The sequence below is a fragment of the Eumetopias jubatus genome, unplaced genomic scaffold, assembly GCF_037043125.1.
Source record: "Eumetopias jubatus isolate StellerSeaLion01/CBP00866 unplaced genomic scaffold, mEumJub1_p1.0 scaffold_12, whole genome shotgun sequence".
Lineage (NCBI taxonomy): Eukaryota > Metazoa > Chordata > Mammalia > Carnivora > Otariidae > Eumetopias > Eumetopias jubatus.
This window is the reverse complement of record NW_028274818.1, coordinates 66,775,425-66,800,904: the sequence shown is the minus strand read 5'-3', so window position 1 is coordinate 66,800,904 and position 25,480 is coordinate 66,775,425. Positions and strand designations below refer to the sequence as shown.

The 25,480-nt window shown below is 43.5% G+C and overlaps 1 protein-coding gene across 2 annotated transcripts in view; it reads right to left on the bottom strand.

Annotated features, from left to right (window-relative positions):
- The window catches only part of ACBD3 (acyl-CoA binding domain containing 3), a 36,134-nt gene extending 17,958 nt beyond the window's left edge, over positions 1-18,176 (bottom strand). The window contains exons 1-3 of one of the 2 annotated variants that reach the window (XM_088017191.1): positions 17,830-17,869; positions 611-672; positions 70-211 (exon numbers count right to left, since the gene is read on the bottom strand). In XM_088017191.1, coding sequence (XP_087873317.1) covers positions 70-211; positions 611-635 — 167 coding nt within the window. In that variant the 5' untranslated portion in view covers positions 636-672; positions 17,830-17,869. Of the gene's footprint in view, positions 1-69; positions 212-610; positions 673-17,829 lie in introns of both variants that reach the window. The other variant, XM_028111667.2, reaches the window with a different exon arrangement.
- Positions 18,177-25,480: the final 7,304 nt, after the last annotated feature.

The window sequence follows — 25,480 nt, the reverse complement described above, 5'->3', positions numbered from 1 at the left end:
TCTTAACCGATTCGCTTTGCGCTCTTCTCAACACTACTCTAAGGTCATTATACAACAAAACACGGTTACCTCCTGTCATTCCCCAACACATCAAAGAATCCAACCTCAGGACAAGTGTCTGGATTATATGGACCCATAAGAACCTGCTTATGCAGTGCCACAAGCTTCAGTTTTTCCTCATAAGTTGGATGAAAGGCTTTGCCATCTTTTTCTGCAAGATAAAGAAACATGAAAAGAATTAGAATTGGCAAAAAACGTATTTTTGGTGTTCTACATTGAAGGTCCACTGTAAGGGATGTCACACACAGCCTGTGATGGATACAAATCTTATGGTGGCATTTGTATTTCAAATACAAAATTTTAACAGTTGGAGCCTAAGACAGAAATCCTTTATGCAGAGATTTTTTTCCATGAAGCCAAGTACCAATATTTACGTTCAAACTTCTACAGAGAAACCCATCTGTCAAGCTAACAGTCAGACACACAAACCGTCCTGCTGGACATCTTCTACCCATATCAAAAGTTGTGTAACAATCGTTTTTTAAAAGTTTAAAAAATAATTTTGCATCAGTCACCTTTAAGATGATCACGCATAAGAGGTTACGCGTACCTTGAAAGGCTATAGTCAAATGCATCGGTCCCACTGAGGCAGTGCGATGTGGTGAAGGGGCTCTGAAACAAGAGGTAAATCTCCTCTCAGACCTTTCCTAGCTGTCAGACACTGAACCTCTCTGTTCATCAAGGAAGTAAGGAGTCCACTGCTCCTTCAGAGGTGATGGGATAGCATCGATGACAGCCATCAGATCCTTTCCCCTCCTCCATAGCATGGTTGGCTCTGGCAGGCTCCAACGGGCAATGAAGAGTGAAGCCAGCTTTGACCTGTAAAGACTTCGCTACGACCACCATTCAAAGCCGTATGAAAGTGGGTGCTGGTAAAAATGGGAAATCCTTAGAGAATAGTTCTGCTTCTCTGATAAATGGTAGCATTAATTACTGACTGGTTCTAACAAAAGAAACTACCACTTAAAAAAAGGTAGAAAGGAGTATATACTGCCTACGTATTTTATCCATGCACATAGTAGTCACCAAAATAAAATCACTGAGGAGACAAGAATGTGGGTTAAAGGTTATGAACAGGAAACTCAGAGGAAAAAAAAAACAGAAGTTGCCAACGAGCATCCCAAGATCCTTGACCTCACCAGTCAAGGAAATGCAAAGTTTTCATTAGATACCAAAGCCTCTGGCGTCATACAGGTCAAACAAGTCAGGTAACATGAAGAGTTGGTAAGAATGAAACAAAGGTACCCACTCTCCTATCCTAATGCTGAAAGTATACACTGTTATCTTGGAAGACAATTTAGCAATTTATTTCAAAAGTAAAAATGTGCACACCCCATGACCCAGTCATTCCAATTCTTGTGACCCGTCCTTGATACTGGGGGATACAGCTGTTTTCTTGTTACCGTAAACAACTGACAAGTTCCTCAACAGAGACTGCTAAATAATGTGATATATTCACACTGTGGTATAAATGAAGCAATTCTAGGAAACACTAAGTGCCAAAAGCAAGCTGCAGAAAACGACACAGGATCGCAGCACACAATCTATCCCATCCATTCGAGCGCTCCCCGACCACATGCTTTAACATCTCTTAAATCAGATTCGGTTTTACACCCAGTATTCTACAGTTACAAGAGTGCTTTCTCTTTCTAAATAATAGCATGTAAGATAACAGTGAGTCTTAGAACTGACAAAACACAGCACGTAAACACACCCACATGCATATTCTCTGAGTACCCTTACGTGAAGGTAGATGCAAATAACAAAATCCAGGAGTCACACGACGGGAGACCAAAGGAGTCTCTCAGAGAACTGAACCCTTCCTTGTGACATCCGAACTTTCCAAGGAAAAGGTGTGGAAGAACAAACCCAACTGTTAAGAGGGATTGCCTCTAGGGAAAGAACCAGCAAAACTAGTGGATGAGGACTGAAGGAGAGTTTCCCATGTATATATGCTTGTTTATATATGAATTTTTTCTTCTGCAAGAACAAACTCATGCAATTCTTGGAAAAAATAAACATGAGGAAAAAACCAAACTGTGGCACTGACCTTATTTAATAAAAATCGGAACAATTCAGCAACCTGTGGACCTGCCATCGGTCTTTGCTACTGAGCAAACAGTATCACTAGACAATTAGCACCAAGAGCAGTAACTTCCTCTAAAGCTTTTCGAACAGGATTATCATGGTTCTGTATTTACTAACGAAAAGCTAACTCCCACTTCAAAATCCAACTCTTAGAACACTATTTCAATTAATGACTGACACTACAGAAAATATTTTTATATTCATACTTTCAACTTACTACATACTGAGCCCGAGTGTAAATTCATTGCCATCATGTAGTAACTTACAAATGACTGAGGTTCAATACAAATTCATAACATGGCACTTCAGTCAACAGCTGTAGCCTGGTGTGTATTTCAGGTGTATATATATATACTGCAAAGCAGAACAGTTACACTGAGATAAAGAAAATATTTTATTTTTTAAAGATTTTATTTGGGGGGGGAGAGCACCAGCAGGGGATGGGCAGAAGGAGAGGGAGAAGCAGACTCCCCACTGAGTGGGGAGCCCGACACAGGGCTGGAACCCAGCACCCCGAGACCATGACCTGAGCCAAAGGCAGACGCCCAACTGAAAAGACTATTTTAGAGCTTCCTTCTGACTTAGAAGAAAACAGATCAAAAGGTAATGAAGTAGACTTGTTTCAACTCCTTAGGCTGGGCCAGGAGTTGAGTTAAACTCCATCACAGTCTATAATCAAGATAAAGCAAAATGGACCGGAGTTTACAAAACCAAAATATACCTTCGCACTGTCTTTCATGGAAAAACCAAGAAGCTCAAAAGAGTTGCTATTTCATTCTCTTCCCAAAGAAATCTCTCTGAAATACAACCCTGAAAAATTACCTTGGCAAGAAAAATGGTGTTATGCCTACTTCTGTTGTGTTATTTAAATTTTAAAAAAATCTAACTATTCGACAATAACACAACACTTAAATTACAGTAATCCAGGGAACAGAATATACAGCTGTTAGAAAGGCAATTATAAGGGCTACACAGCATTTCAGAGAACAGGTTTACGATGTACTAACTAAAGTAAGTAGAATGAAAAATTATGATGTTTAGAATTACATAAAAATGCCTACAATGTGGCCAAAGACCACAGAGAATGTAGAAAGATAAAATTTTAAGAATTTGGGTGAGTGATTATACATACTACAGATCTTCCTTTTAAAAAATTAGAGTTAATGGGGCACCTGGGTGGCTCAGTCGGTGGAGTGTCTGACTCCTGATTTCGGCTCAGGTCATGATCTCAGGGTCGAGGGATCAAGCCCCAAGTCAGCTTGTGCTGCGCGTGGAGCCTGCTTTAGAGTCTCTCTCTTTCCCTCTCCCCACTCCCCCGGCACCCCCACTCTGTCTCTCTCTCTGCCCCCACACTCTTTCTCTAAATAAATAAATTTAAAATTACAGTTAAGATTTTTCTTACAAAATTAGCTACTTAAAACCCTATTCTCAGATGTTAGGTTGTTAAAATGTGTGAAACAATAGTGGCTACTGTGGGCTACCATTTACCAAAAAGCCTTTCTTTAATTTTGAAGATGCGTATAACCACCCTCAACCATCTACCATTATTTTGTACAAATTAACCACCAGAAGTTTTCTTGTGTTAATTATGTCACAGATAATCATTAGAAACATAGCTTAGGGGCACCTGGCTGGCTCAGTCAGTGAAGCACGGGACTCTTGATCTCAGGGTGTGAGTTCGATCCCACGTTGGGTAGGGAGATTACTTAAAAAAAAAAAAAAAAAAAATTAAAAACTAAAAAAAAGAAACATAGCCAAGAACAAGTTCTCCTCACTTTCACCAACTTGTGATGATTTGAAGAGTTCCAACTTCTGATCTATCAGTTGAAATAGAATTAAGGTTTTTCTTTTAAGATTTTATTTACTCATTTATTTGAGAGAGAGGGACAGAATGCCAAGCAGACTCCCGCTGAGCATGCAGCCTCATGTGGGGCTCGATTCCAGGACCCTGTGATCATGACCTGAGCCGAACCCAAGGGTCAGACACTCAACCGACTGAGCCATCCAGGCGCCCCAGAAGGTTTTTGTTTTTTAAAACAACCAAAAAGGAACTATTCTAACTACATCATTTTATCTTGAGCCTTATAAAAAGAAATTATGTGCTGGTGACTCAAGAAAGGTGTAGTGAGCCTGAGAGGGGCAGAGCACATGGCACAAGTTTCTTGCTTTATTCAGTCAGTATTCCTGGGATTTTATTTTTTCCTTCGGGGGGGGCGGAAAAAAAAGCCAGAATTCTGTGAAAGTAGTTGCTTTGACCTAAGTAAATGTAAATAAAGATAAAATCAGATGGAAACCCCACTCACTGGAAGACCAAACACTTTCCTGATAAGTCATGTAATACAGGAATTTTCAAACCTACACACACAAATTCTTACTTGCTGCAGGGAGAGAATTTCAAACTAAAAGGTCTAATGGATAAGGGGGAACTTTTTAGCCTATGACTACACCACACTTATTTTAATGGAGAGAGGGCCCATTTCTTATGAGGTAACAAATTTACTTCTTTATTTCGAACACTCAGAACACTCAGTAGTATGAACTAGGAGCAGGGAAGAAGGGATTGGTGAGTAAACAAGGAAACTACTCATTAATCAGCAAGGCGTTAGACCCCCAGCCCTAAAAAGTTTCTCATCAAGGGTGAGTTTCAGATTTCTGAAGGCCATTTTAACATCTGACCTTTTTATGCCTGACAGAATTTTAAGAATATACTGCCAATCCATAAAGGATTTTTCAAAAGAGGAATATATTTTGGGGCACCTGGCTGTCTCAGTCGGTAGAGCATGGACTCCTGATCTCAGGGTTGTGAGATGGAGCCTCACGTTGGGTGCAGAGATTACTTAAAAATAAAATCTTTAGGGGCACCTGGGTGGCTCAGTCATTAAGCGTCTGCTTTAGGCTCAGGTCAGGATCCCAGGGTCCTGGGATTGAGCCCCGCATCAAGCTCCCTGCTCGGCGGGGAGCCTGCTTCTCCCTCTCCCACTCTCTGTTTGTGTTCCCTCTCTCGCTGCCTCTCTGTCAAATAAATAAAATCTTTAAAAAATAAATAAAAATAAATCCTTTGGGGTGCCTGGGTGGCTCAGTTGGTTGGGTGTCTGCCTTCAGCTCGGGTCATGATCCCAGCATCCTGGGATGAAGCCTCGCAACAGGCTCTCTGCTCAGCGGGGAGTCTGCTTCTCCCTCTGCCTCTGCCTCTCTCTCTCGTGAATAAAGAAATAAAATCTTTAATAAAATCTTGAAAAAAAAAGAGGAATACATTTTAAGTGTTAATTCTGGTCAAGCAGTCAAATCTGTTCACCACCATGAACCCCAGCACTAAGCACCATGCTTGGTTCACCGGTACCACCAAAACCACACCCAACACATCTCACTAAAGAAAACATTAACTTTATAGGTCAGTTTCTGTGGGAATTAGCAAAACAGTATATCCATTCTTATGAATTGTACTGGCATTTCCGTAGAATCATTTACACACTTGTCAGTTTTAAGAACTGATCTTTGGGGGCGCCTGGGTGGCTCAGTTGGTTAAGCATCTGCCTTCAGCTCAGGTCATGATCCAGGATCCTGGGACTGAGCCCCACATTGGGATCCCTGCTCATCGGGGAGCCTGCTTCTCCCTCTGCTGCTCCCCCTGCTTGTGCTCTCTCAAGCTCTCTGTCAAATAAATAAGTAAATAAAATCTTAAAAAAAAAAAAAGAACTGTTCTATAATCTTTTCTTTAAACTCTATTATTGGATCTTCAAATTAATCATCATTATTCAGGTTGGGGACAAAATTTATCTAAAACAATAACAAAAAAACACAACGAAACAAAGAAAAGGAAACACATCAAATTGTGAATAGTTATTTCTGAAAGACTACAGACTTTTCTTTTTTTTTTTTTTTAAAGATTTTATTTATTTATTCATGAGAGACAGAGAGAGAGAGAAAGAGGCAGAGGGAGAAGCAGGCTCCCAAGGAGCAGGGAGCCCGATGTGGGACTCGATCCCAGGACTCTGGGATCGTGACCTGAGCCGAAGGCAGACGCTTAACCATCTGAGCCACCCAGGCGCCCAAGACTACAGACTTTTCTTTATTCATTTTTTATTTTCCCAAATTTTCTTCAATACGTGTATGTACTTTCATATTAAAAACATACACGCTTTTTTTCAACAAACATTTTTTGTAAAAAGTCAAGAAAACTTGGGCGCCTGGGTGGCTCAGTGAGTTAAGCGTCTGCCTTTGGCTTAGGTCATGATCCCAGGGTCCTGGGATCGAGTCCCACATCAGGCTCCCTGCTCAACAGGAGTCTGCTTCTCCCTCTGCCCCCCTCCCCTCATGCTTGTACGCATGCATGCGTGTTCTCTCTCTCTCTCGTGCATGAGCGGAAAAATAAATAAATAAAACCTTAAAAAAAGTCAAGACAACTTATATTTCAGACTTTGGGGCAAGGTTAACATTAACAAATCAATTATTCTCCTGAGAAATATACAAAACACAGGAGGATGTGCAAATAATCCCAACCACCCTTAGTACAGGACAGCACACACTGTGCTGATGTTCTCAACTTAAAAGAAAACGCAGAAAATGAAAACCCTTCACAATCTACACCACTAGGCAGACTATTAGTATCATAATAAAAAAAAGTTACTTCTCTTTTACTCTTCAGATACTTCTGGTTCATACATCCCAGGATTTGTTTTGTTTAGTTTTCTGAGTTAGATGGGAATCATTTTCTTCTAAATTATTTTTGGATCTATGGGCATTAAATACGTTTAACAGGAGAGTTATAACTATCATTAACTACACAGAAAAAGCGGTGCCGAAACTAAAAAATCTTTAACCAGGACCACATTCCTACAGGAAAGTTCTATCCCAGTCCTGCCAGAAAGGGATAGACAGGCATCAACCTAGGTTCCTGCACTCACAGTTTAATGATTACAAAGTTATATTCAATTTTGGAATTCTGCTTTCTACGACAACCAAAAAGACAAATGTAAATTATGCTTAGAAGAAGCTGCAGAGCTATTTTTCAGGTACCCATGAGAAGCAGACAGTGACCACTTCTACCACCTAAGTGAAGCGTGACTGCAAAGTGAGTCATTTTCATTTGAGTGGACTGAATGAGATCACTTGTTGGCATTGGTCAGCAACAATTATTAAAAAAAAGTTTATTTTCTATAAAACCAAAGACCAATAAAAGCCAGGTTAAAGGAGACAGACTAAAGCAGGGGTCGGCAAACTGGACCAGCTCTGCCCACAGCTGTTTCTGAAAGATCTGTGGGCAAAGAAGGGCTTTTATTTTATTTTATTTTTAGAGTGGGGAGGGGCAGAGGGAGGAAGAGAGAGAATTTTAAGCAGGCTCCACTGCTCCCAGCGCAGAGCCCGATGTGGGGCTCTAACTCACAACTCTGAGATCATGACCTGAGTCGAAATCAAGAGTCTGATGCTTAACCAACTGAGCCACCCAATCACCCCTAAAGATTTTATTTTTAAGTCATCTCTGCCACCAACGTGGGGCTTGAACTCACGAGACCAAGAGCTGCATGTTCCACCGACTGAGCTGGCCAGGCGCCCCTGAATTTTATGTTTTCTAAGGGTTGTAAAACAACAAAAAGCAAAACTGAACAAACAAAAAAGAATGAACATGAAAACAGACTGTATACGGCCATTAAAGCCTAAAATACTATCCGGTCCTTTTAGGGAAAGTTTGCTGACTCTTAACTAGAAGAAGTAAACTCAAAAACCAAATGATTTCTAGATTTTTTTTCATAAAATATTTTTACTGTTTTTTGTTTTTAAAAGATTGTACTTATTTATTTGAGAGAGAGAGCATGAGGGGGGGAGGGTCAGAGGGAGAAGCAGACTCCCTGCTTCTTCCTGCCCGATGTGGGACTCCACACGGGACTCCAGGATCATGACCTGAGCCGAAGGCAGCTGGTTAAGAAGGCAGTGGCTTAAACAACTGAGCCACCCAGGCGCCCGATTTTTAGATATTTTTAAAAATCAAATATAATTAAAAGGATAGAAAACATAAACTTCTAGCTAAACATGATGGATTGAACACGCATGATCCTCAATGAGACCTCAATGGAAAGGAATATGGAAGGCAATTTAGAGAACCCTGGGAAGGTTGAGGAAGTGAAGGCGGCTCTGGGTTCTTTAAAAGCTGGAGTTTAGATGGAGATAAGAATGGTTGAAACTCTTAAGCAGCAGGTACCCCTCCCTCCCACTGTGTGGCAAGCCCAAGCACGCAGATGGCTACCTCACCCCTACCGCAGCAGAGGCTGACGTTTACCAGGGAAACAAATCACAGATGCTCCAGATGGGAGGACACCAGGCTGGGAATGAACTGCAGGACTAAAAACAGAGAAACAGAAGTTTCCCTAGTAAATGGTAAACAACTCCAGCCACCCTCCCTTCTCCTGCCTGGTTCCTAAATGCTGACAACTAAGTTCGTACATCCCAGGAAGGAGACAGGAGTATTTGCAGGGGAAACTGGCCCCAAAGAAAAAACCTAGCTACTGATTTGAAAGATACTTACGTTTGAGGGTTCCCCTATGAAACCTCTGCCTCTTCACCCTACAGTAAAGGCTTCTGCTCAAGGTTACAATTAGCTGCTCAGTGCCTTACCCTTCTATACGAATGAATACCCAAGTGTTACCCGACATTCAAGAAAGCTTCCAACATGGAAAAAAAGTCTAAAAGAAAATTTTAAAGATTTTATTTATTTATTGGAGAGAGTGAGAGAGAGCACGTGTGCAAGCGCAGGAGGGACAGAGGGAGAGAGAATTTCAAGCAGACCTCATGCTGAGTGTGGAGCCTGATTCGGGGCTGAATCCCACGACCCTGAGATCATGACCCGAGCAAAAACTAAGAGTCAGATGCTCAACCAACTGAGCCACCCAGGCCCCCCCAAAGAAAATTTTAAAATAAAACATAAAACTAAATTTGTATTTAATATCCTCAGAGACAGAAGCTGATGTGTCCATTAAGCAAAAACCAGGTACCAGAAAGAAAGACAATTTAGACAGTAAAAACTCTTGGAAATGAAAAATGTAAAAATAAATTTTTAAAAATCTTTCACAGCTTGGAAAATAAATAGAGACTATCTCCTAAAAGACAGAGCAAAAAAACAAAGATGGAAAAGATAACAGAATTAGAAATTCAAGCCAGAAGATCCAATACCTAATATTAACAGTATCAGAGTGTGAAGAGAGGAAAAAAAGAGGGGAAATTATCATGAAATAATACAAGAAAATTTCCCAAAAATGAAGGATGCAGGTTTAGAGACTAGAAGGACTATCAAACAATGAACATAATCATTCAAAAACTTACATAAACTGAAAGGTAATAACAGAAATTCTTGGACACTGGAGATAAGAAAAATTCTAAAAACTTCTAGGAAGAAAAACAGGTGACATACACAGGACTGGGAATAAGAAAGACTACAGACATCTTAAGAGTATGAAGACTGAAAGCTAGAAAACAATGGACTAATACCTTGAAATTCTGGGGAGACCCATTTTGAACTTTTGACCTCCAGAACTGTAAGACAGTATGTGCTGCTTTAAGCCACTAAATTTGTGGTAACTTGTTACAGTGGTAATAGGAAACGAATGCAATCCACAAAACACATTTTCCCAAGCAACTAAACATATAAATGGCTTCTAAATTATGTTCTTATTAAGTTCATTAGTACTTAACTTTACAGTTCTAATAAGGCAGCATAATTGGATAATAGTATTATAATCACAGTTACCAAGCCCAAAGCTCTGAAAGATTAAGTCCCTTCCACCTGAAATTAATTATACAAAGGGTTATTAGTCTCACACCTCAATTACTAGAATAAGTTTATACAGAAATCTTATTTTTCTCTTCTCTCTGGAGATGAAGGTAGCGGATGTAACAAAGTATTTCAATGTCCCTTCTAGCCTTTATTTCATGAAATGAAACCGTACAATCTATGAGCTGGAGAGGATATTCACCATCGGTGACTGAATTGCATAACCAAAGTTCAAATCCCCTCTGCATATCCACTTGGCCTACAGCAATCTGTTACTGGACACACCATATAAAAAAGATGCATATGACAACATCAGTGACCTAAAGTATGAGAGAGGGAAAAGTACAGTTTCTGTATCTGTGGAAGTTACCAGTTTAAACTAATATAACTATAAACTATTTTACATAAGCCTCATGGTAACCAGAAAGAAAAAACCTGTAGCAGAGACAAAAAAGATTAAGAAAGAGGAATCGAAGCCTAGCCACCTTGCAATTGCTACCTTACACTTGAGCAGGTCCAGGGATGGGAACTCAGTGTCCCAGAGCGTTCTATTCCATCCTCTGCGTGGCTGTGATTTTTAGTTCTTTATTCTGACTTCATGTCTCACATTTCCATCCACGGGGTCTATTTCCAGTCCTCAGCATGAAGTAAAACACATTTAACCAATAAGACCTCAAAAGCCACAAAATACCTGTCGTGGTTGCCCCAAGTTCTCTACTCTCTGGGCTGAACATCCGCAGCTCATTCCCTCGCCCCTCCCGAAGACCTGCATTTATATCCCCGCTCTGCTATGTACATAATAGGGACTACTTATTTAACCAATAAAATGGAGGTTACCTTCCCCTTAGGGTTCTTGTGAGGGTTAGAAAGGTCCTGGTAGAGCGCCCGCACCGAGCACGGAGCAGCCATCATGGCAATGAGAGCAGGGATCCGAAGTCCCATGCCCGGACAAGTTGCTCTCTACTGGACCAGCTCCATTTGTCTTTAACCCCACAGGATGATGCCTCAAACTAAAAGCATTATCCAGGGATTGTCTGATCTATGCAGAGGAGAACAGGACTATCTCTCTCCTCCCTCATCCTAGACACGGTATTTCCGCCAAACCAGCCTAAGACCAAACATGTTTGCTTTCCCAGCCCGAGCACACTGCTGACTCCCAAAGAATATGCTTTGAGTAAAATCCATCTTTTAGAAATATTAAATTAAAATCACATCTCCTCTATGTTGGATTGAGAAAAACGTGACTGATAAATTCTATTACTTGTAAGAAAGTATAACACGATGCGGTATTTCTGAATCAATGACTATACAACACTCTGGCCCAGCATGTACTAAGTGCTTAATAAAAGCTGACTTCTCCCAATTAATTCAACAAACCTGTAATAAATTCTTGGTACTCTTTCCTCTTTAACAACATAAGCAGCCACAGAATATCAACTGCCAAGCACTCGGCTAAGAATTTATATATATAATTCCCTGTAACTCTCTCAACAACCCCTCGGTAAAGGAAGGCACGGAATTAAAGAAACTGAGTGGCAGAACTAGAAAAAGGACCCGAGACAGTGTTGACTCCAGGGCTCAACTTCCTAAATACTGAGCCAGAGTAGACCTCATTTAGTGAACAAATGAAAGTCCTCCCTTATCCACGAGGGATACATTCCAAGGCCTACCGTGGATGCCTGAAACTGTGAATAGTACCAAACCCTATACAAAAGCATACATCTATGATAAAGCTTAATTTATAAAATTCGGTACAGTACGAAAATAACAAGAATAATTAAACAATACCCTGTAATAAAAGTTAAGTCAATGTGGTCTCTCTCAAGATATCTTACTGTCCTGTCCTCACCCTTATGATGGCGGGAGATGATAAAATGCTTACATGATGGTGGACGAGATGACGTGAGATGAAGGACGCCGGAGCATGCTGCAGCACTAGGCTACTATTGACCTTCCGCCGCCCCGTCACGGGAGGATCACCTGCTTCCTGAACGCAGCTGACCACCAGGGAGAGCGAAACCACGGATAAGGGCGAAACTACTATAAACATTATCTCCTTCTGGGTGTTGGTTACCAGAGTATGTACACTTGGTGGAAGTTCATCATGCTATACACCTATCACCTGTGTACTTTTCTGAATGTGTATTAAACAAAGAGGAGGCCTCCGGCGAATGTTAAAATCACTTACATTAGACACACACACAAATATACACACACATGTATAAACATATCCTTGAATCCAGTCTTCATACGAAAACTTTAGTTCAGCTCAAATTTAATATGAACTAGCAAATTAAAAAATCAGATGTTTGAGAGGTATTACTATTCTTTTCTTTTTTTAACCCCCCCCCCCCCCGAGGTATTACTATTCTTCGTGGCTATAATTTCTTTTTCTTGGTTCGGAGTTTTTAAAAAAGATTTTGTTTATTTATTTTAGGAGCATGAGAGAGCAAGAATGCAAGCAGCAGGGAGGGAGAGGGACAAGCAGACTCCACGCCGGGCACAGGGCCCAACGTGGGGCTCGATCTCACCACCCTGAGATCATGACCTGAGCTGAAATCAAGAGTCTGATGCTTAATTGATTCAGCCACTCAGATGCCCCTAGTGGTTACAATTTCTTTTTTACAATTGTCTCTTGGGTCTATGCGTCCTCCTATACTATTACACACTTACGTCTTAAGGTAAAGACAATAAAAAAAAGGAAAAAATAAACTCAAAATTTAACAGATGGTTGATGGTAATAATTAACCTTGAAATTATCTGAGGCCAGACCACTGAAGTGCAGGAGGCACACACTAATTATACATACACATAAGTTCCAGCTGTACATTTTTTAAAAAAACATCAATGGGGCCATTCCTACATGTTGCTGTAAATGCATATGCCTCAAGGTAACAAAAGGAAACAACCATTTCGGCCCATCCGCCTGACGGCCTCTGTGCGACCAGTAACATAGCTGAGTGTACTACTGAGTATAATCACCAGCGCCGCTATAGCGGAAACGCATTAACAAGTCTAGAAAGACTGAGTCCAAGACAAGTTCCGCCAAATTCAACTACAGCTTTTATATATCACATGCTCAAAAATACTCCTCTCTCTCTCTCTCTCTGTCTCTCTCACACACACACACCCTCGATCTGTCTACTGAAAAGGCCTAGAAATGATGACCAATCCAGCAGCGATGAGCACCCACTGCCATCACCCAGATTACATCTCTTCAAATGCTGTTTCCCACTAACGGGAACCATGTCTCCTTGGACAAATGGCTGATGATTCCTGCTGAAGCAGGAAATGTATAAGAATAACCTGGAATATCTCACCATACCAGACAGCAAGGAAGCTATGAAAAATTAGCAGTCATGTCAAAGGAACTTAAGAGCCAATCTGACAAGGCTCCCACTTGCTAAAGACGGTACTGAGCATCGGTAAGAGCTTAAAAACAATCAAATATGTTTAAAAGCATTAGTACATGTGCCTTAAACTTGTGAGTCAGGAAAATAAAAGCATTAGTACATAATGACAATAAAAAAACCTGTCACCTGTTAAGGCCGCTAGAGAAACAACTCATTATTTTGAAAATAAAGGGAAAGAAGCATTTTCCTTTCCTATTTGAATTTATACTCTGCACCAAATAGTATACGAAGGAAAGTATTCCAGTGAAAGAAAGACAATTAGAGTATCACCGTTTTTCAATCCCCAATGAATTAACACATCCATTTTCAATTTACAAGAGTTAAAAAAATCATTACACTAGCTAAATGCGGCCTCCCAAAAGATCTAATATTGTATTATTAGTAGCAGTGGGATTTAGCATATCAATATTTTGATGAGCACATTTACTTCAGTCCTTCGGAGGCAATTTCCGCCCCATTACATTCAAAATTTCAAACCTGAGAGCAGTATCATGTAGGAATTCAAAGTAGGTGGTTCTCTCACACTTCACTCCTCCAGGTATCTCAAGAGACTCGATAAAGTGATCATGTGTAAAAAACAATAGGAATCTTTCCATTAGCCCTTAATATTTCCAAGCAAATATATTTAAAAAGTTCCAAAAAGAGGGGGCGCCTGGGTGGCTCAGTCGGTTGAGTGTCTGCCTTCGGCTCAGGTCATGATCTCTGGGTCCGGGGATCAAGCCCCGCACCGGGCTCCCTGCAGGGAGCCCGCCTCTCCTTCTGCCTCTCCCCACCCCACTTCGTGCTCACTCTCAAATAAATAAATAAAATATTTTTTTAAAGAAAAATAAAATAAAAAATAAATAAAAAGTTCCAAAATGTGATAAGGCAACAGGGTAGTAATTCTAAGTATCTCGCTCAGAATACCATCAGAAAAAGCAGGGTTTCTATTCACTTGTCATCTCCTGTAGTGGGAAGACCTCTTTGAATCAGAGAATCAACCCTGCCTCTTACTAATAACCGAGGGACCTGGATCAAGTTCCTTTACTAAGAAACCAGAACAACGTCCTCACTAGAAGGTCTATGGAGGACTACACAGAATAATGTATATTATACGTTATCTCAAAGCAGTACCTGACACAGAGTGAACATCGGCTCAACAACTGGGGCTAATTAATACTCTAGGATTTTAAATTAATGCAACCATCTAACAGTGTCATGTGATGAGGAAGTAAAATATTAGAAAAGGAAACATTCACCCCCAAAGACTCCAAAAGCCAAAATACAACTCCTCAGGTTAGCTCTATCCAGGAAGTATAAAGGCTACAATAAAGCCAACCAATACAACCCTTACCCAAAGAGCTCAGAATACCAGCTGAAGCTTGCTAAGCTAGAATCAGGCAACTTGGCTCCGCCCTGTAAAAAGCTTCAAGGGTTCTTCACGGTCACTAACAAAAAGGCTATTTACAATGGCATTCAAGTCCCTCCGCGGAACTGACACCAACGTGCCTTTCCAGCTCTATCACACTACTTCCTATTTGCCATTTCCCGACACGAGCCTTGTCCTTTCAGGGCTCTTGGCCGGCCATTCCCCCTCTGCCCCCGCATCTGCCCCTTCCATCCTTCACGCTCTATTGCGACTGTCATTGGGTCTTTAACTCCTCTTTTGGACCCTAAGCTCCTTAACAGCAACAGGGAACGTACTACTCCTTTATAGTGGTAATCTAACATAAAACTGTATCCATAATAAGGATTCAACAATGTTTGAGGTTTATTTATTTAAATCTTATTTATTTAGGTAATTTCTACACCCATTATGGGGCTTGAACTCACAACCCCGAGATCAAGAGCCACATGCTCGGGTGCCTGGGTGGCTCAGTTGGTTAAGCATCTGCGTTCGGATCGGGCCATGATCCCAGAGTCCTGGGATCGAGTCCCGCAACACGCTCCCTGCTCGGTGGGGAGCCTACTTCTCCCTCTCCCTCTGCCTACTGATCCCCCTGCTTGTGCGCTCGCTCGCTCTCTCTCAAATAAATAAATAAAATCTTTAAAAAAAAAAGAGCCACATGCTCTACCAACTGAGCCAGCCTGGCGCCCCAACAATGTCTGAAGTTTGGACAGTAAGAATGGTAACTTACATTCATCCATCTTTTCATCTATTTTATTTTTACCTGCATAAAATTAAAGAGAGTAGGTTAGTTGACATAATAGGTTCAATCACTGGCCCGTGACCGCTGTGGCTGGAATGGAATGAGAAACAGGGTTCGTGATTCCCAATCCAACTTATTTTCGATGGATAGCCATGCTTTCAAGATTCATATTTATTCCACAGTGGAAGATAAAATTTAATGTCATTTCTGATTCTTGCTGAGATTCTGGTACAAAAAAACCACAAAATACTGATTAGAAATCCTTACAAAACTGATAAAAATGTCAAGTACTGCACTGGGAAAATTTATACATTAAAACAAAGGCAGCAAAACTTGACTCACCTACTTTCCATAATTCTTCTGACTGCTTTTAGACACGCCCCCCCGCCCTTAGTCGTCTCTTATCCTGATAGCCTCATCACTGCCAACTATGTAATGATCCATGCAGAAGGGTAGCTTTAATTGCTACACTGCTATTTCTCCTTTTAAGTATTTGAATATTGCTTTGAAAGCTTAACTTAGGAAGTGAATGAACCATACCTATTAATGCAGCTTTTTTCTCTAAGGTCACTGATAACTAGGCCCCCCAGTTAAGGGTTCCCCAAGGACTCCTACTACTCAAAAAACATGTTAAAATAATGTTAGCTTTAGACCAAATCTTAAACCTGAAACATCAAATTTCATCTAACCTAGCTGCTCTATACACACACACACCTGGAAAAAGAGTTTCGAAGAGAAAAGTTAAGTTATCTAGGAGTTTACATGGTTAATAGAATCCAGGGCCTCCTGACTCCCAAAGCAATACTAAATTTACTGCACATTATACAGTGTTTTAATCTTTCAAAGAAAATAGTACCACTTTCAAATAAGACAGGCTCAGAAGATAAAATGACCTTTATTTTTTGTTAGTCATGTGGCAAAAGCTAGGATTAAAAGTGGGTCCTTTTCTATTCTTAGATACCTTTGTGCTACTATATACTTTAATCTTCCTGAACACTGGAAAAGTAAGTTCCAAGAATAAAAGTATGAAGTAAAATGTAGTTATACAAACTGTATAGGAAACACCAGATTTTTATGTAAGTGGTAATATATCACCACCACAGGAAACACTAAATCCAAGCCAGTGACCTAAGGGTCAAGTGATCCAAAACCCATTAGCCATTACCAATTCCCCAAGCTGGCCAGTGCACAGAGTGCTGAACTCCCTGTCCAATGACAATGAATATTTCAAGGGTAAACTTTTTAATAAAAAATACAATGAATGTGGAATAATCAAATGTTCTGGAAAATTTGTAAAAGACGTTCATTAGTTTGCACAGTTATTTCGGCAGAGAACAAATAACTTTTGCATGTTATCAGTACAATGAACTACACAACTTCAGTTACTCAAGTATGTACTGCACTCCAAAAAACTCCCCCTGGGAAAAGTGTCATAAATATGCTGTTCTGGAATGTATACAAAACCTAGCAACCACTTTTAAAGTTTCATTCTGCCTAAGATCTGTCCCTCAAGATCTAAATATCTCTAAGAATCAAAGTAACGGGCCTCTCAACAGTCTTTCCCACTGAAAAGATCATGTGACTGGTATCACCACCAGTGAATCACCCAATTAAAAAAAAAAAACACAAAAAATCCACACCACAATCGTGCTCTAAGACAAGAAACATTTTACAATTAACTCTGCGAGAAACAGAGAGGGTACTTTTAGGCCTTAACTGAGAATTTACTCTTGCACATTGCTTCCAAGGTACAATTTTAACCATCTAAAAGTCAGAACATAGTGGGCATCCCTTCCCTTTGGAGGCTAATTAGCCACAGGGGACCTATTAGCTTAATACTTCCTCCTCTCGGCCACATCAAAACTGCCAGGTGAGCAAGTCCTATCCTCAGTTTACGGTTCCCCAGAATGGCTGGAAAGGGGGTGAACATAATCTTCCTGCCCGGAAAAGGGGTAAAAATCGGTGGAGTCTGATGTGCCAAGCCACAGGAAACAGGAAAAGGAATACGACAGCAAACAAACAAACAAACAAACAAACCCATACAAAAAGTCATCCCAGAACGGGATCCTCTGGGAGAGAAAAGGCTCATTCTTCCACCCCGGCCACAGAAACCCGAGAAGCTAAATTGGGTAAAACGTCCTGGTATCCTAGGGGAGGCAGGACTCGGGAGTGCTACACTGAGGTTCCAGGCCCTTCAGGGGTGTGACCCAGTGGCCCAGCGGGTGGTGACAAACTTCGGGGACCCCCAAGGACGGAGCTTGCTCCGGTCGCCGCGGCCGCGGCGGGCGAGGAGGGGACTGGCCCGGTCACGCTCGGGCCACCGGCCGGGTCGGACTCGCCGGGGCGGCGGAGGCGGGGGTGCGGCGGGCCGGCTCACCTTTGAAGAAGCGCAGCGCCAGGCCGTACAGCTCCTCCAGGCCGAAGCCCCAGCGCTGCTCCAGCCGCCGCGCTTCCTCCGCCGCGCCCCCGGCCGCCGCCTCCCCGGGCTCCGGCTGCTCCCCCGCGGCGCCCGGCCCCCGGCCTGCCCCGGGCGGCGAGGGTGGCGGCAGCGGCGGCGGCAGCAGCGGAGCGCCCTCTGCGCCGGGCCGCTCCTCCGGGTCCGGGCTCAGCGTGAGGCCGTCGACGGAGACCTCGAGTCGCTCTGCGTTCAGCACCGCCGCCATCTCCGGCTGCTGCGCCTCCTCGGCGGGGACAGGCGGCGGCCACGTATCGACTTCCTGCTGACCTCTGACCTCCACTTACCGACGCCGGAACTTCCGCCGCTGAAGAGGATCTCCGGCGCCGGGAGAGGGGCTGAGGCTCGCGCCCCGCCCCTCCGCGACCCCAAGCCCCGCGGGCCCCGCCCCGGCCCGGCCCCGCCCCTCCTGCCCGCGTCCGCCCGCGAGCACCGCCCTCTCCCCTTTTCCCCTCCCCAGTCCCCCCACCTGCGGCGGTCGCGGCGGGGCGGGGCCCGCGGGGCTGGGGGTCGCGGCGGGGCGGGGCCCGCGGGGCTGGGGGTCGCGGCGGGGCGGGGCCCGCGGGGCTGGGGGTCGCGGCGGGGCGGGGCCCGCGGGGCCGGGGTGACTGGGCAGGCGCCGTACGCTGGAGGCCGAGACCCTTCCCGTTTGTGGGGTCGTGGACTTCCCGGAACCTGCCCCCCCACTTGGCCTGGATCCTCACTGCAGCGCTGAGGAGATGCTGGGCGAATGACTTTTTGTTTTTAAGAGGAAGCTGATCCTGGAGTCCCAGGATCGAGTCCCGCGTCGGGCTCCCTGCTCAGCAGGGAGTCTGCTTCTCCCTCTGACCCTCTTCCGTCTCGTGCTCTCTGTCTCTCATTCTCTCTCTCTCAAATAAATAAATAAAATCTTAAAAAAAAAAAAAGAGGAAGCTGAGGCTGTAGAGAAATCGGCTTCTCTGCGGCTGTTTTAAATCGGCAGACCCAGGTTTTGCGGGAACCATACAATTTGTGGGACCCCCAGTAAGAAAAAAAAAATACACCAGGAGCGCTTGGGTGGCTTAGTTGGTTAAGCTACCCACTCGTGATTCTTGATCTCAGTTCGGGTCTTGGTCTCAGGGTCCTGAGTTCAAGTCCCGCCCTGGAGCTTACTTAAAAAAGAAAAATACCCCAAATTATGCACATAAATACACTTAGAATGAGAAATCACAAATGACACTTTGTAAAGTTAAAAAAAAGCCACGAGCATCACACACACAATCGTAAAGCATTTATTAACTTCCTGACACGCTTCTACAGGGTGTCCAAAAGTCCAGAAACACAATTATTTTATTTTTTTAGAAGATCGAAAATGCCCTTGACAGCATTGCATATATCTTACCTGTCTGTCTAGACTTTATGGGCACCATTTATGATCATTTTTCCCACGCTTTTTGGCTGCATACTTTTTTTTTTTGGCTGCATACTTTTAATCACCTCTTCCTACGACATTTTGTAATGTTTTTCTATAAAGAAAAGAGAAAGGTCAGTGTTCTTTCCAGCATGGGGCTCAAAAATTTTTTATTGTTTATGTATCAGCTTCACAACTCATTAGTGTTCTTAGTGTGTGTGTTTTTTTTTAAGAATTTATTTATTTGACAGAGCGAGAGAGGGAACACAAGCAGGGGGAGTGGGAGAGGGAGAAGCAGGCTTCCCGGCTGGATCCCACAACCCAGAACCCAGGAACATGACCTGAGCCGAAGGCAGATGCCTAACGACTGAGCCACCCAGGCACCTCTGGTGTGTACTTTTTAAAGATTATTGTCAAATTTGGAAAAACCCGTATCAGGTTGCTTTCACATACGAGCTATAGTATTTTAGGGCTGTTTGGCTACTTCTGTGGCAATTTCCTATATGGATTTTCCTCAATCCCCAGTGGTTTTCAAAACAAGATGTCTGCTCCCATTAAGATCAATAAAACATGTGACTTCACCTACAGACAGACTCACTGAAGTACAAATTTGTGTCCCATAAACGCAAGAATCATAATATGTTCCATTTTGCATGATTCGCACACAAACACACACAAGCATGGGGCACACAGGTGCGTATATGATATTACTTAGATTCCTGACAAATGAGAATCTCCATTTTAGGTTAGGCATTGAGAGACTTGATTCTTCCACTTATCATTTTTTACTCTTGATGGTTGGGAGGATTTTCTATGGACTAGTTTCTCCTTTTCTTTCACGTCTTGCTTCCCCCTCCACCACCCACGTATTTTCTGGGCTCAGCATCACAGAGCTCCTTTGCCCTCCGGCCCTGCGCCTTTGTGACATAGTGCCGGCTGAGTTGGCATGATGGGCAGTAGGTGTATTTCAGGAAGTCATTCCTCCCCCCACGGATGGCAATGATTTAACAGTACACGGAAATGCCTGCAAATCACATATATGCATGCCGCTAAGCCCCAGTTAAATGTATCCCTTGCTCCAGGCGCCTGGGTGGCGCAGCTGGTTAAGCATCCAACTCTTGGTTTCGGCTCAGGTCATGATCTCAGAGTCATGGGAGCCCTGTGTTGGGCTCTGTGCTCAGCGTGGAGTCTGCTTGAGACTCTCTCTCTTTCTCCCCCTCTGCTCTTCCCTCCCCCTGTGCTCTCGCTCTCTCACCAAAATAAATAAATCTTAAAAGAAAAATGTATCCCTTAATTGATCATTGTCCCCTTAGCCAGATTCCCAAAAAGCCCTTGGCCATTCCCCAAGCATCAAACACAAGAGGAGTCACAGAAGTCAGAATGCAAAGAGACAGTCGGCTTAAATATCTTACTTTAGAAACTTTTACAGAAACTTTGCACCAGGTGAATATACTGCCAGAGCTCTTCCAAAGGCCTTGGAAGGACCTGTGTACGAGAGAGCCCTGAAACAAGCTTCATTAATTTATGGTAAACCTGCTTCTAGTTAAGGGGACTTGAAAAATCGGCACATCCTTTGGTTTTTTTGTTGTTGTTTTTTTAAAGATTTTATTTATTTATTTATTTAAGATTTTATTTATTTATTGACAGAGAGAGAGACAGCAAGAGAGGGAACACAAGCAGGGGGAGTGGGGGAGGGACGCCGAGCAGGGAGCCCGATGCAGGGCTCGATTCCAAGACCCTGGGATCATGACCTGAGCTGAAGGCAGACGTTACTTAACAACTGAGCCACCTGGGCGCCCCTCGGCACATTCTTTGTATCAAACATTTAAAACCTCTCCCTACTAGAGCCATTAAAAACCATCTTGCCGGTAGGTGCTCTTAGTGAGCTTAAAAAGATTAGGGAATATAACTTCCCTTTAATTACTCATTATGGGAAGTGAGTTCCAGACATTCACTAGAACACGAGGTGAAACTTGACCATGCAGGCTAATCACCTGAATGGCTTATTAAACTGCACGTTTGGACCCAGAAGGGAGTCAGAAGGGAGGCATTTCTGATAAGCCCCCTGGGCTGCAGCTGTCTGTAGACACTGGAAATGGCAAGAGTCTAGGACACTTTTTTGCACAGTTTTATTGACATATAATTGACGTCCAACAAATTGCAAATACTCAAAGTTTACAACGCGATGTGTTTCGACATACACACCTACCTGTAAGACCATTAACCACGATCAAGATAACATATCTATCACTTTTTCTAGACTTTTCAATAGACTTTTGTTCTAATGTCCTTGTCACAATAGAATCTGACTTGTGTAAAACAATTCCAAGAAACCCCCTGTATTTCCCATATTTCTCTCTTTTATATGTGGAGGCACAGAGAGTTAGCAAAATGGTATATTTTCCGAAACCTTTCAAATATCTTCCCCACATCTGTTCCTATACAAAAGAGGGCACACTTCTTTTCTTCTTTTTATAAAGATTTTAAAGTAATCTCTACACCCAACGTGGGGCTCAAACCCACAACCCCGAGATCAAGAGTTGCATGCTCTAAACAACTGAGCCAGCCAGGCGCCCTGAGGGTACTTCTCTCTCTCTCTCTCTCTCTCTCTTTTTTTTTTTGAAGATTTTATTTATTTGAGAAAGAGAGAGTATGAGCAGTGGGGCGGGGGGGGGAGGGGCAGAGGGAGAGGGAGAAGCAGGCTCCCCGTTGAGCAGGGAGCCCAATGCGGGCTTGATCCCAGGACCCGAGGGTACTTTCCAACCAACCAACCAACTTGTGAATTTCAGTTAAGCTCCATTCATTCAAACACTCACCAGGTAAGTATTACCATTTCTGAAATGCTTTCTGAAGTTTCCTCCCTAAATCTTAGGGAGGAAACTGTTCCCTCCACATTCTGTTCATCTTCTCTGTGAAATATTGTTAGATTTCCAGACAGAGACTGAGTTCAATTTCCAGCTTTCTCTGGTGATAATCAGTACTCAGTACGTGTTACCATCAGTCTCAGTAAAGCAAACCGCGTTAGTAGTGATGATTATTTTGTGCTCCTTGACTGCAAGCAACTGGAGGGCAAAGGCTACGGTCTCTGATCTCCTGCAGTCCCTAACAGAGGATGGGGAAAGGGGCAGGCACTCAGAATGTTTCACTGAGTGGATGAATTAAGGCCCAATTCCATCTGTTCCGTACAATACCAATTCAGCTCAACGTAGAGTTAAGGAGTGACTCCTATGCCACACGCTGGGAGAAGTACAAAGGTGAGGGGCTGTGTTTGGTGTCTAAACCCAAGGAGTTGTGGTCCAGTAGGTGGGATCGGTGACCATCCAACTTGGTGACCTTGGGCACGTGACTTCACTTCTGCTGCCTGCCCTGTACATTGGGGATAATAATAGCACCCACCTCTTGGGCTGCTGAGAAGACAGGATGTGTGAATACATGTAAAGCACTAAGAAAAGGACCCACCTGGCGCGCACCAAGCTTTTCAGAAATTCGGGCCACTGCTATGTACCACATTCCATTAAAACGCTGAGGAGACGCTGCTCTCGGGAGGCTCACAGGAGAAAGTCGGCCAACTTGGGGTCTTTGCCTTGGCTTGCAAGAGGGGGCACCTGCAGTGAACTGGTGGTTGGCATTTTAAGATGTGGGCCTGGCGTTGGTGCTGGACAACAGTGAGCTGGAGGTTGCCTCCTTTTTTTTTTTTTAAGATTTTATTTATTTATTTATTTGGGAGAGCGAGAATGAGAGAGAGAGAGCACATGAGAGGGGGGAGGGTCAGAGGGAGAAGGAGAAGGAGAACCTCAAGCAGACAGAGCTGGATCCGGGGCTCGATCTCACGACCCTGAGCCCATGACCCCAGCAGAAATCAGGAGTTGGAAGCTTAACCGAATGAGCCATCCAGTTGCCCCCACATCCAAACACTCTTAAGGGTCATTGTCCATTATGAAATTATGCACATTTGTTTAGGTGCAAAGGTAAAAATGAGTCTAATCAAAGACTTATAAAAATATGTATTTTTAAAAAACAAGCCTCCCGTAATCCCATTACTGAGATGTAACCAACATTAGCAACATGGGGTACAGCCTTCCATTCTCCTGTTTCCAAATGCTAATATTCACATAATAATAATACCGGTAATTATGACTAAGTAGTATCCTCCACTGACAGTAGGAAGAGGTGAAGTGCTTAGGAAAGGAGAGGCCCCTGAGTCCAAGGATCTGTTCCCAAGATGCTGAGACCAATGCTGAAGCTTTGGGGACCCTCAGTGCCACCTGCTGGCCGGAGGCAGAAGTGCTGCCGCAGGTGGACTCACCCTTGCGCCCGACGCCACCTCCAAAGTTGGGTAGGGGGTGGGGGCTTTGCGGGGTGGGGACAGCCTCTGTGGCCCCGCCTGGGAACTGCAGAGCCAGAACAAAGGCTGGGGCTCTGGGCGGATGTGCCCCACGCAAGACACTGAGCACCATGACACATTCTCTAAATGATGGATGTAAAAACCCAAACTCAATCAGCCCTGCTGGAGGAAAGACTGAATTATCTTTCCATCCCCTCAATAGAAAATTAAATTTTGAAATTGTTATCACATAGACAACAAGGGATATGCAGCCAAAAAAAAAGGTAGGAAGAAAAATAAGCATAGAGATCTATCAGGAAGTTGAGTAATATGAATAATAGTGGTTATTATTACTGTGTCATTTAAAAAAAAGATTTTATTTATTTGAGAGAGAGAGAGAGACACTGTGAGCAGGGGGAGGAGCAGAGGGAGAGGGAGAGAATCTCCAGCAGACTCCCCACTGAGCACAGGGTCCGACATGGGGCTCAAACTCAGGACCCTGAGATCATGACCTGAGCCGAAACCAAGAGTCAGATGTTCAACTGACTGAGCCACCCAGGCGTCCCTATTACTGTGTCATTTGAATTTTGTCATACCAGTCAGCTTTCTTAACATTTGTGATTCATTCGGGTTTCATTTTGTATTCTAAATACAGGATTTTTTTTTAAGATTTTATTTATTTATTTGAGAGAGAGAGAATGAGAGATAGAGAGCACGAGAGGGAAGAGGGTCAGAGGGAGAAGCAGACTCCCCGCTGAGCAGGGAGCCCGGTGTGGGACTCGATCCCGGGACTCCAGGATCATGACCTGAGCCGAAGGCAGTCGCTTAACCAACTGAGCCACCCAGGCGCCCTTGTATTCTAAGTAAACATTCATTTCTGTACCTGATTTTCTATGCTTTGTCTTAAAGAACTCCCCTTCCTCCCATCATTGAATAAGCTTCAAGCCCCATGAATTCTGGATGTGCTCACAGGCCTGGCCTGACCCTGGCACACACAGAAGGTGCCCAATCTATGTTTGCTGAATGACTGAAAGGGCATGCACATTTCATAGCAAGGCAAGGAACTTTCATGAAAGAGACCAACTTCAATTCACTAAAAGGAAGAACTTTCTAAAATTTGAACTCATCCTTGAAGAGAGCCAATAGTAGTTACTGAACACGTATGTGTAAAGAGCTAGGCCAGCCCCCTTCTATATACATTGTCTTATTTAAGCTTCGGAGTAACTGTTTGAGATAAGCATCATTGTCCCTAAATGAGGAAACCAAGTCACGGAGGTGAAGCCCCTGGCAAGTCCTTTCCCAGCAGCCAGGTCTGTCTGGCTCCGAAACTCCATCAGGAGCCTCCAGGCCAGGTCGGCCCGGACCTCTGAGTCTGGCGTTTCATATACAGACTATGCACAGTGTTTGGAGGAGGTGCTGCCGGGAAGGCCGGGCTGTGTCGCCAATGGGCGGTTTGGACACCACAAACACAGCTTCTCTGTGTTCTGAATATTGCTGCTACAGAGCCGAAGCCCCCACGAGCTATCACCCTCCCTCCGCAGAGCAGATCAAGAGTATTCCTCAAGGGGACGGGTCCTTGTAAGACTGGGTCCACAGACAATCCACCTCTGGAAACCCCACCCTGGTAAACAGGGCCCCCCCACGGTATTGACGACGGTCGGTTACTTTACTTCTCACATACGATGCCCCGAACACTTCACATGCTGTATCTCACTTATTTCTCAAAATCTCATTAAGTAGATGTTATGAACTCGTTTTACAGAAGAGAAAAGAGAGGGTCAGGGAGATCTATAATAACAGAATGTTACTTAACAGAAAGCGGAGGGATTGTGGAGCCAGTCTGCCCAATTGTGGAGCCCGTTCCCCCACCACCCCAGCTG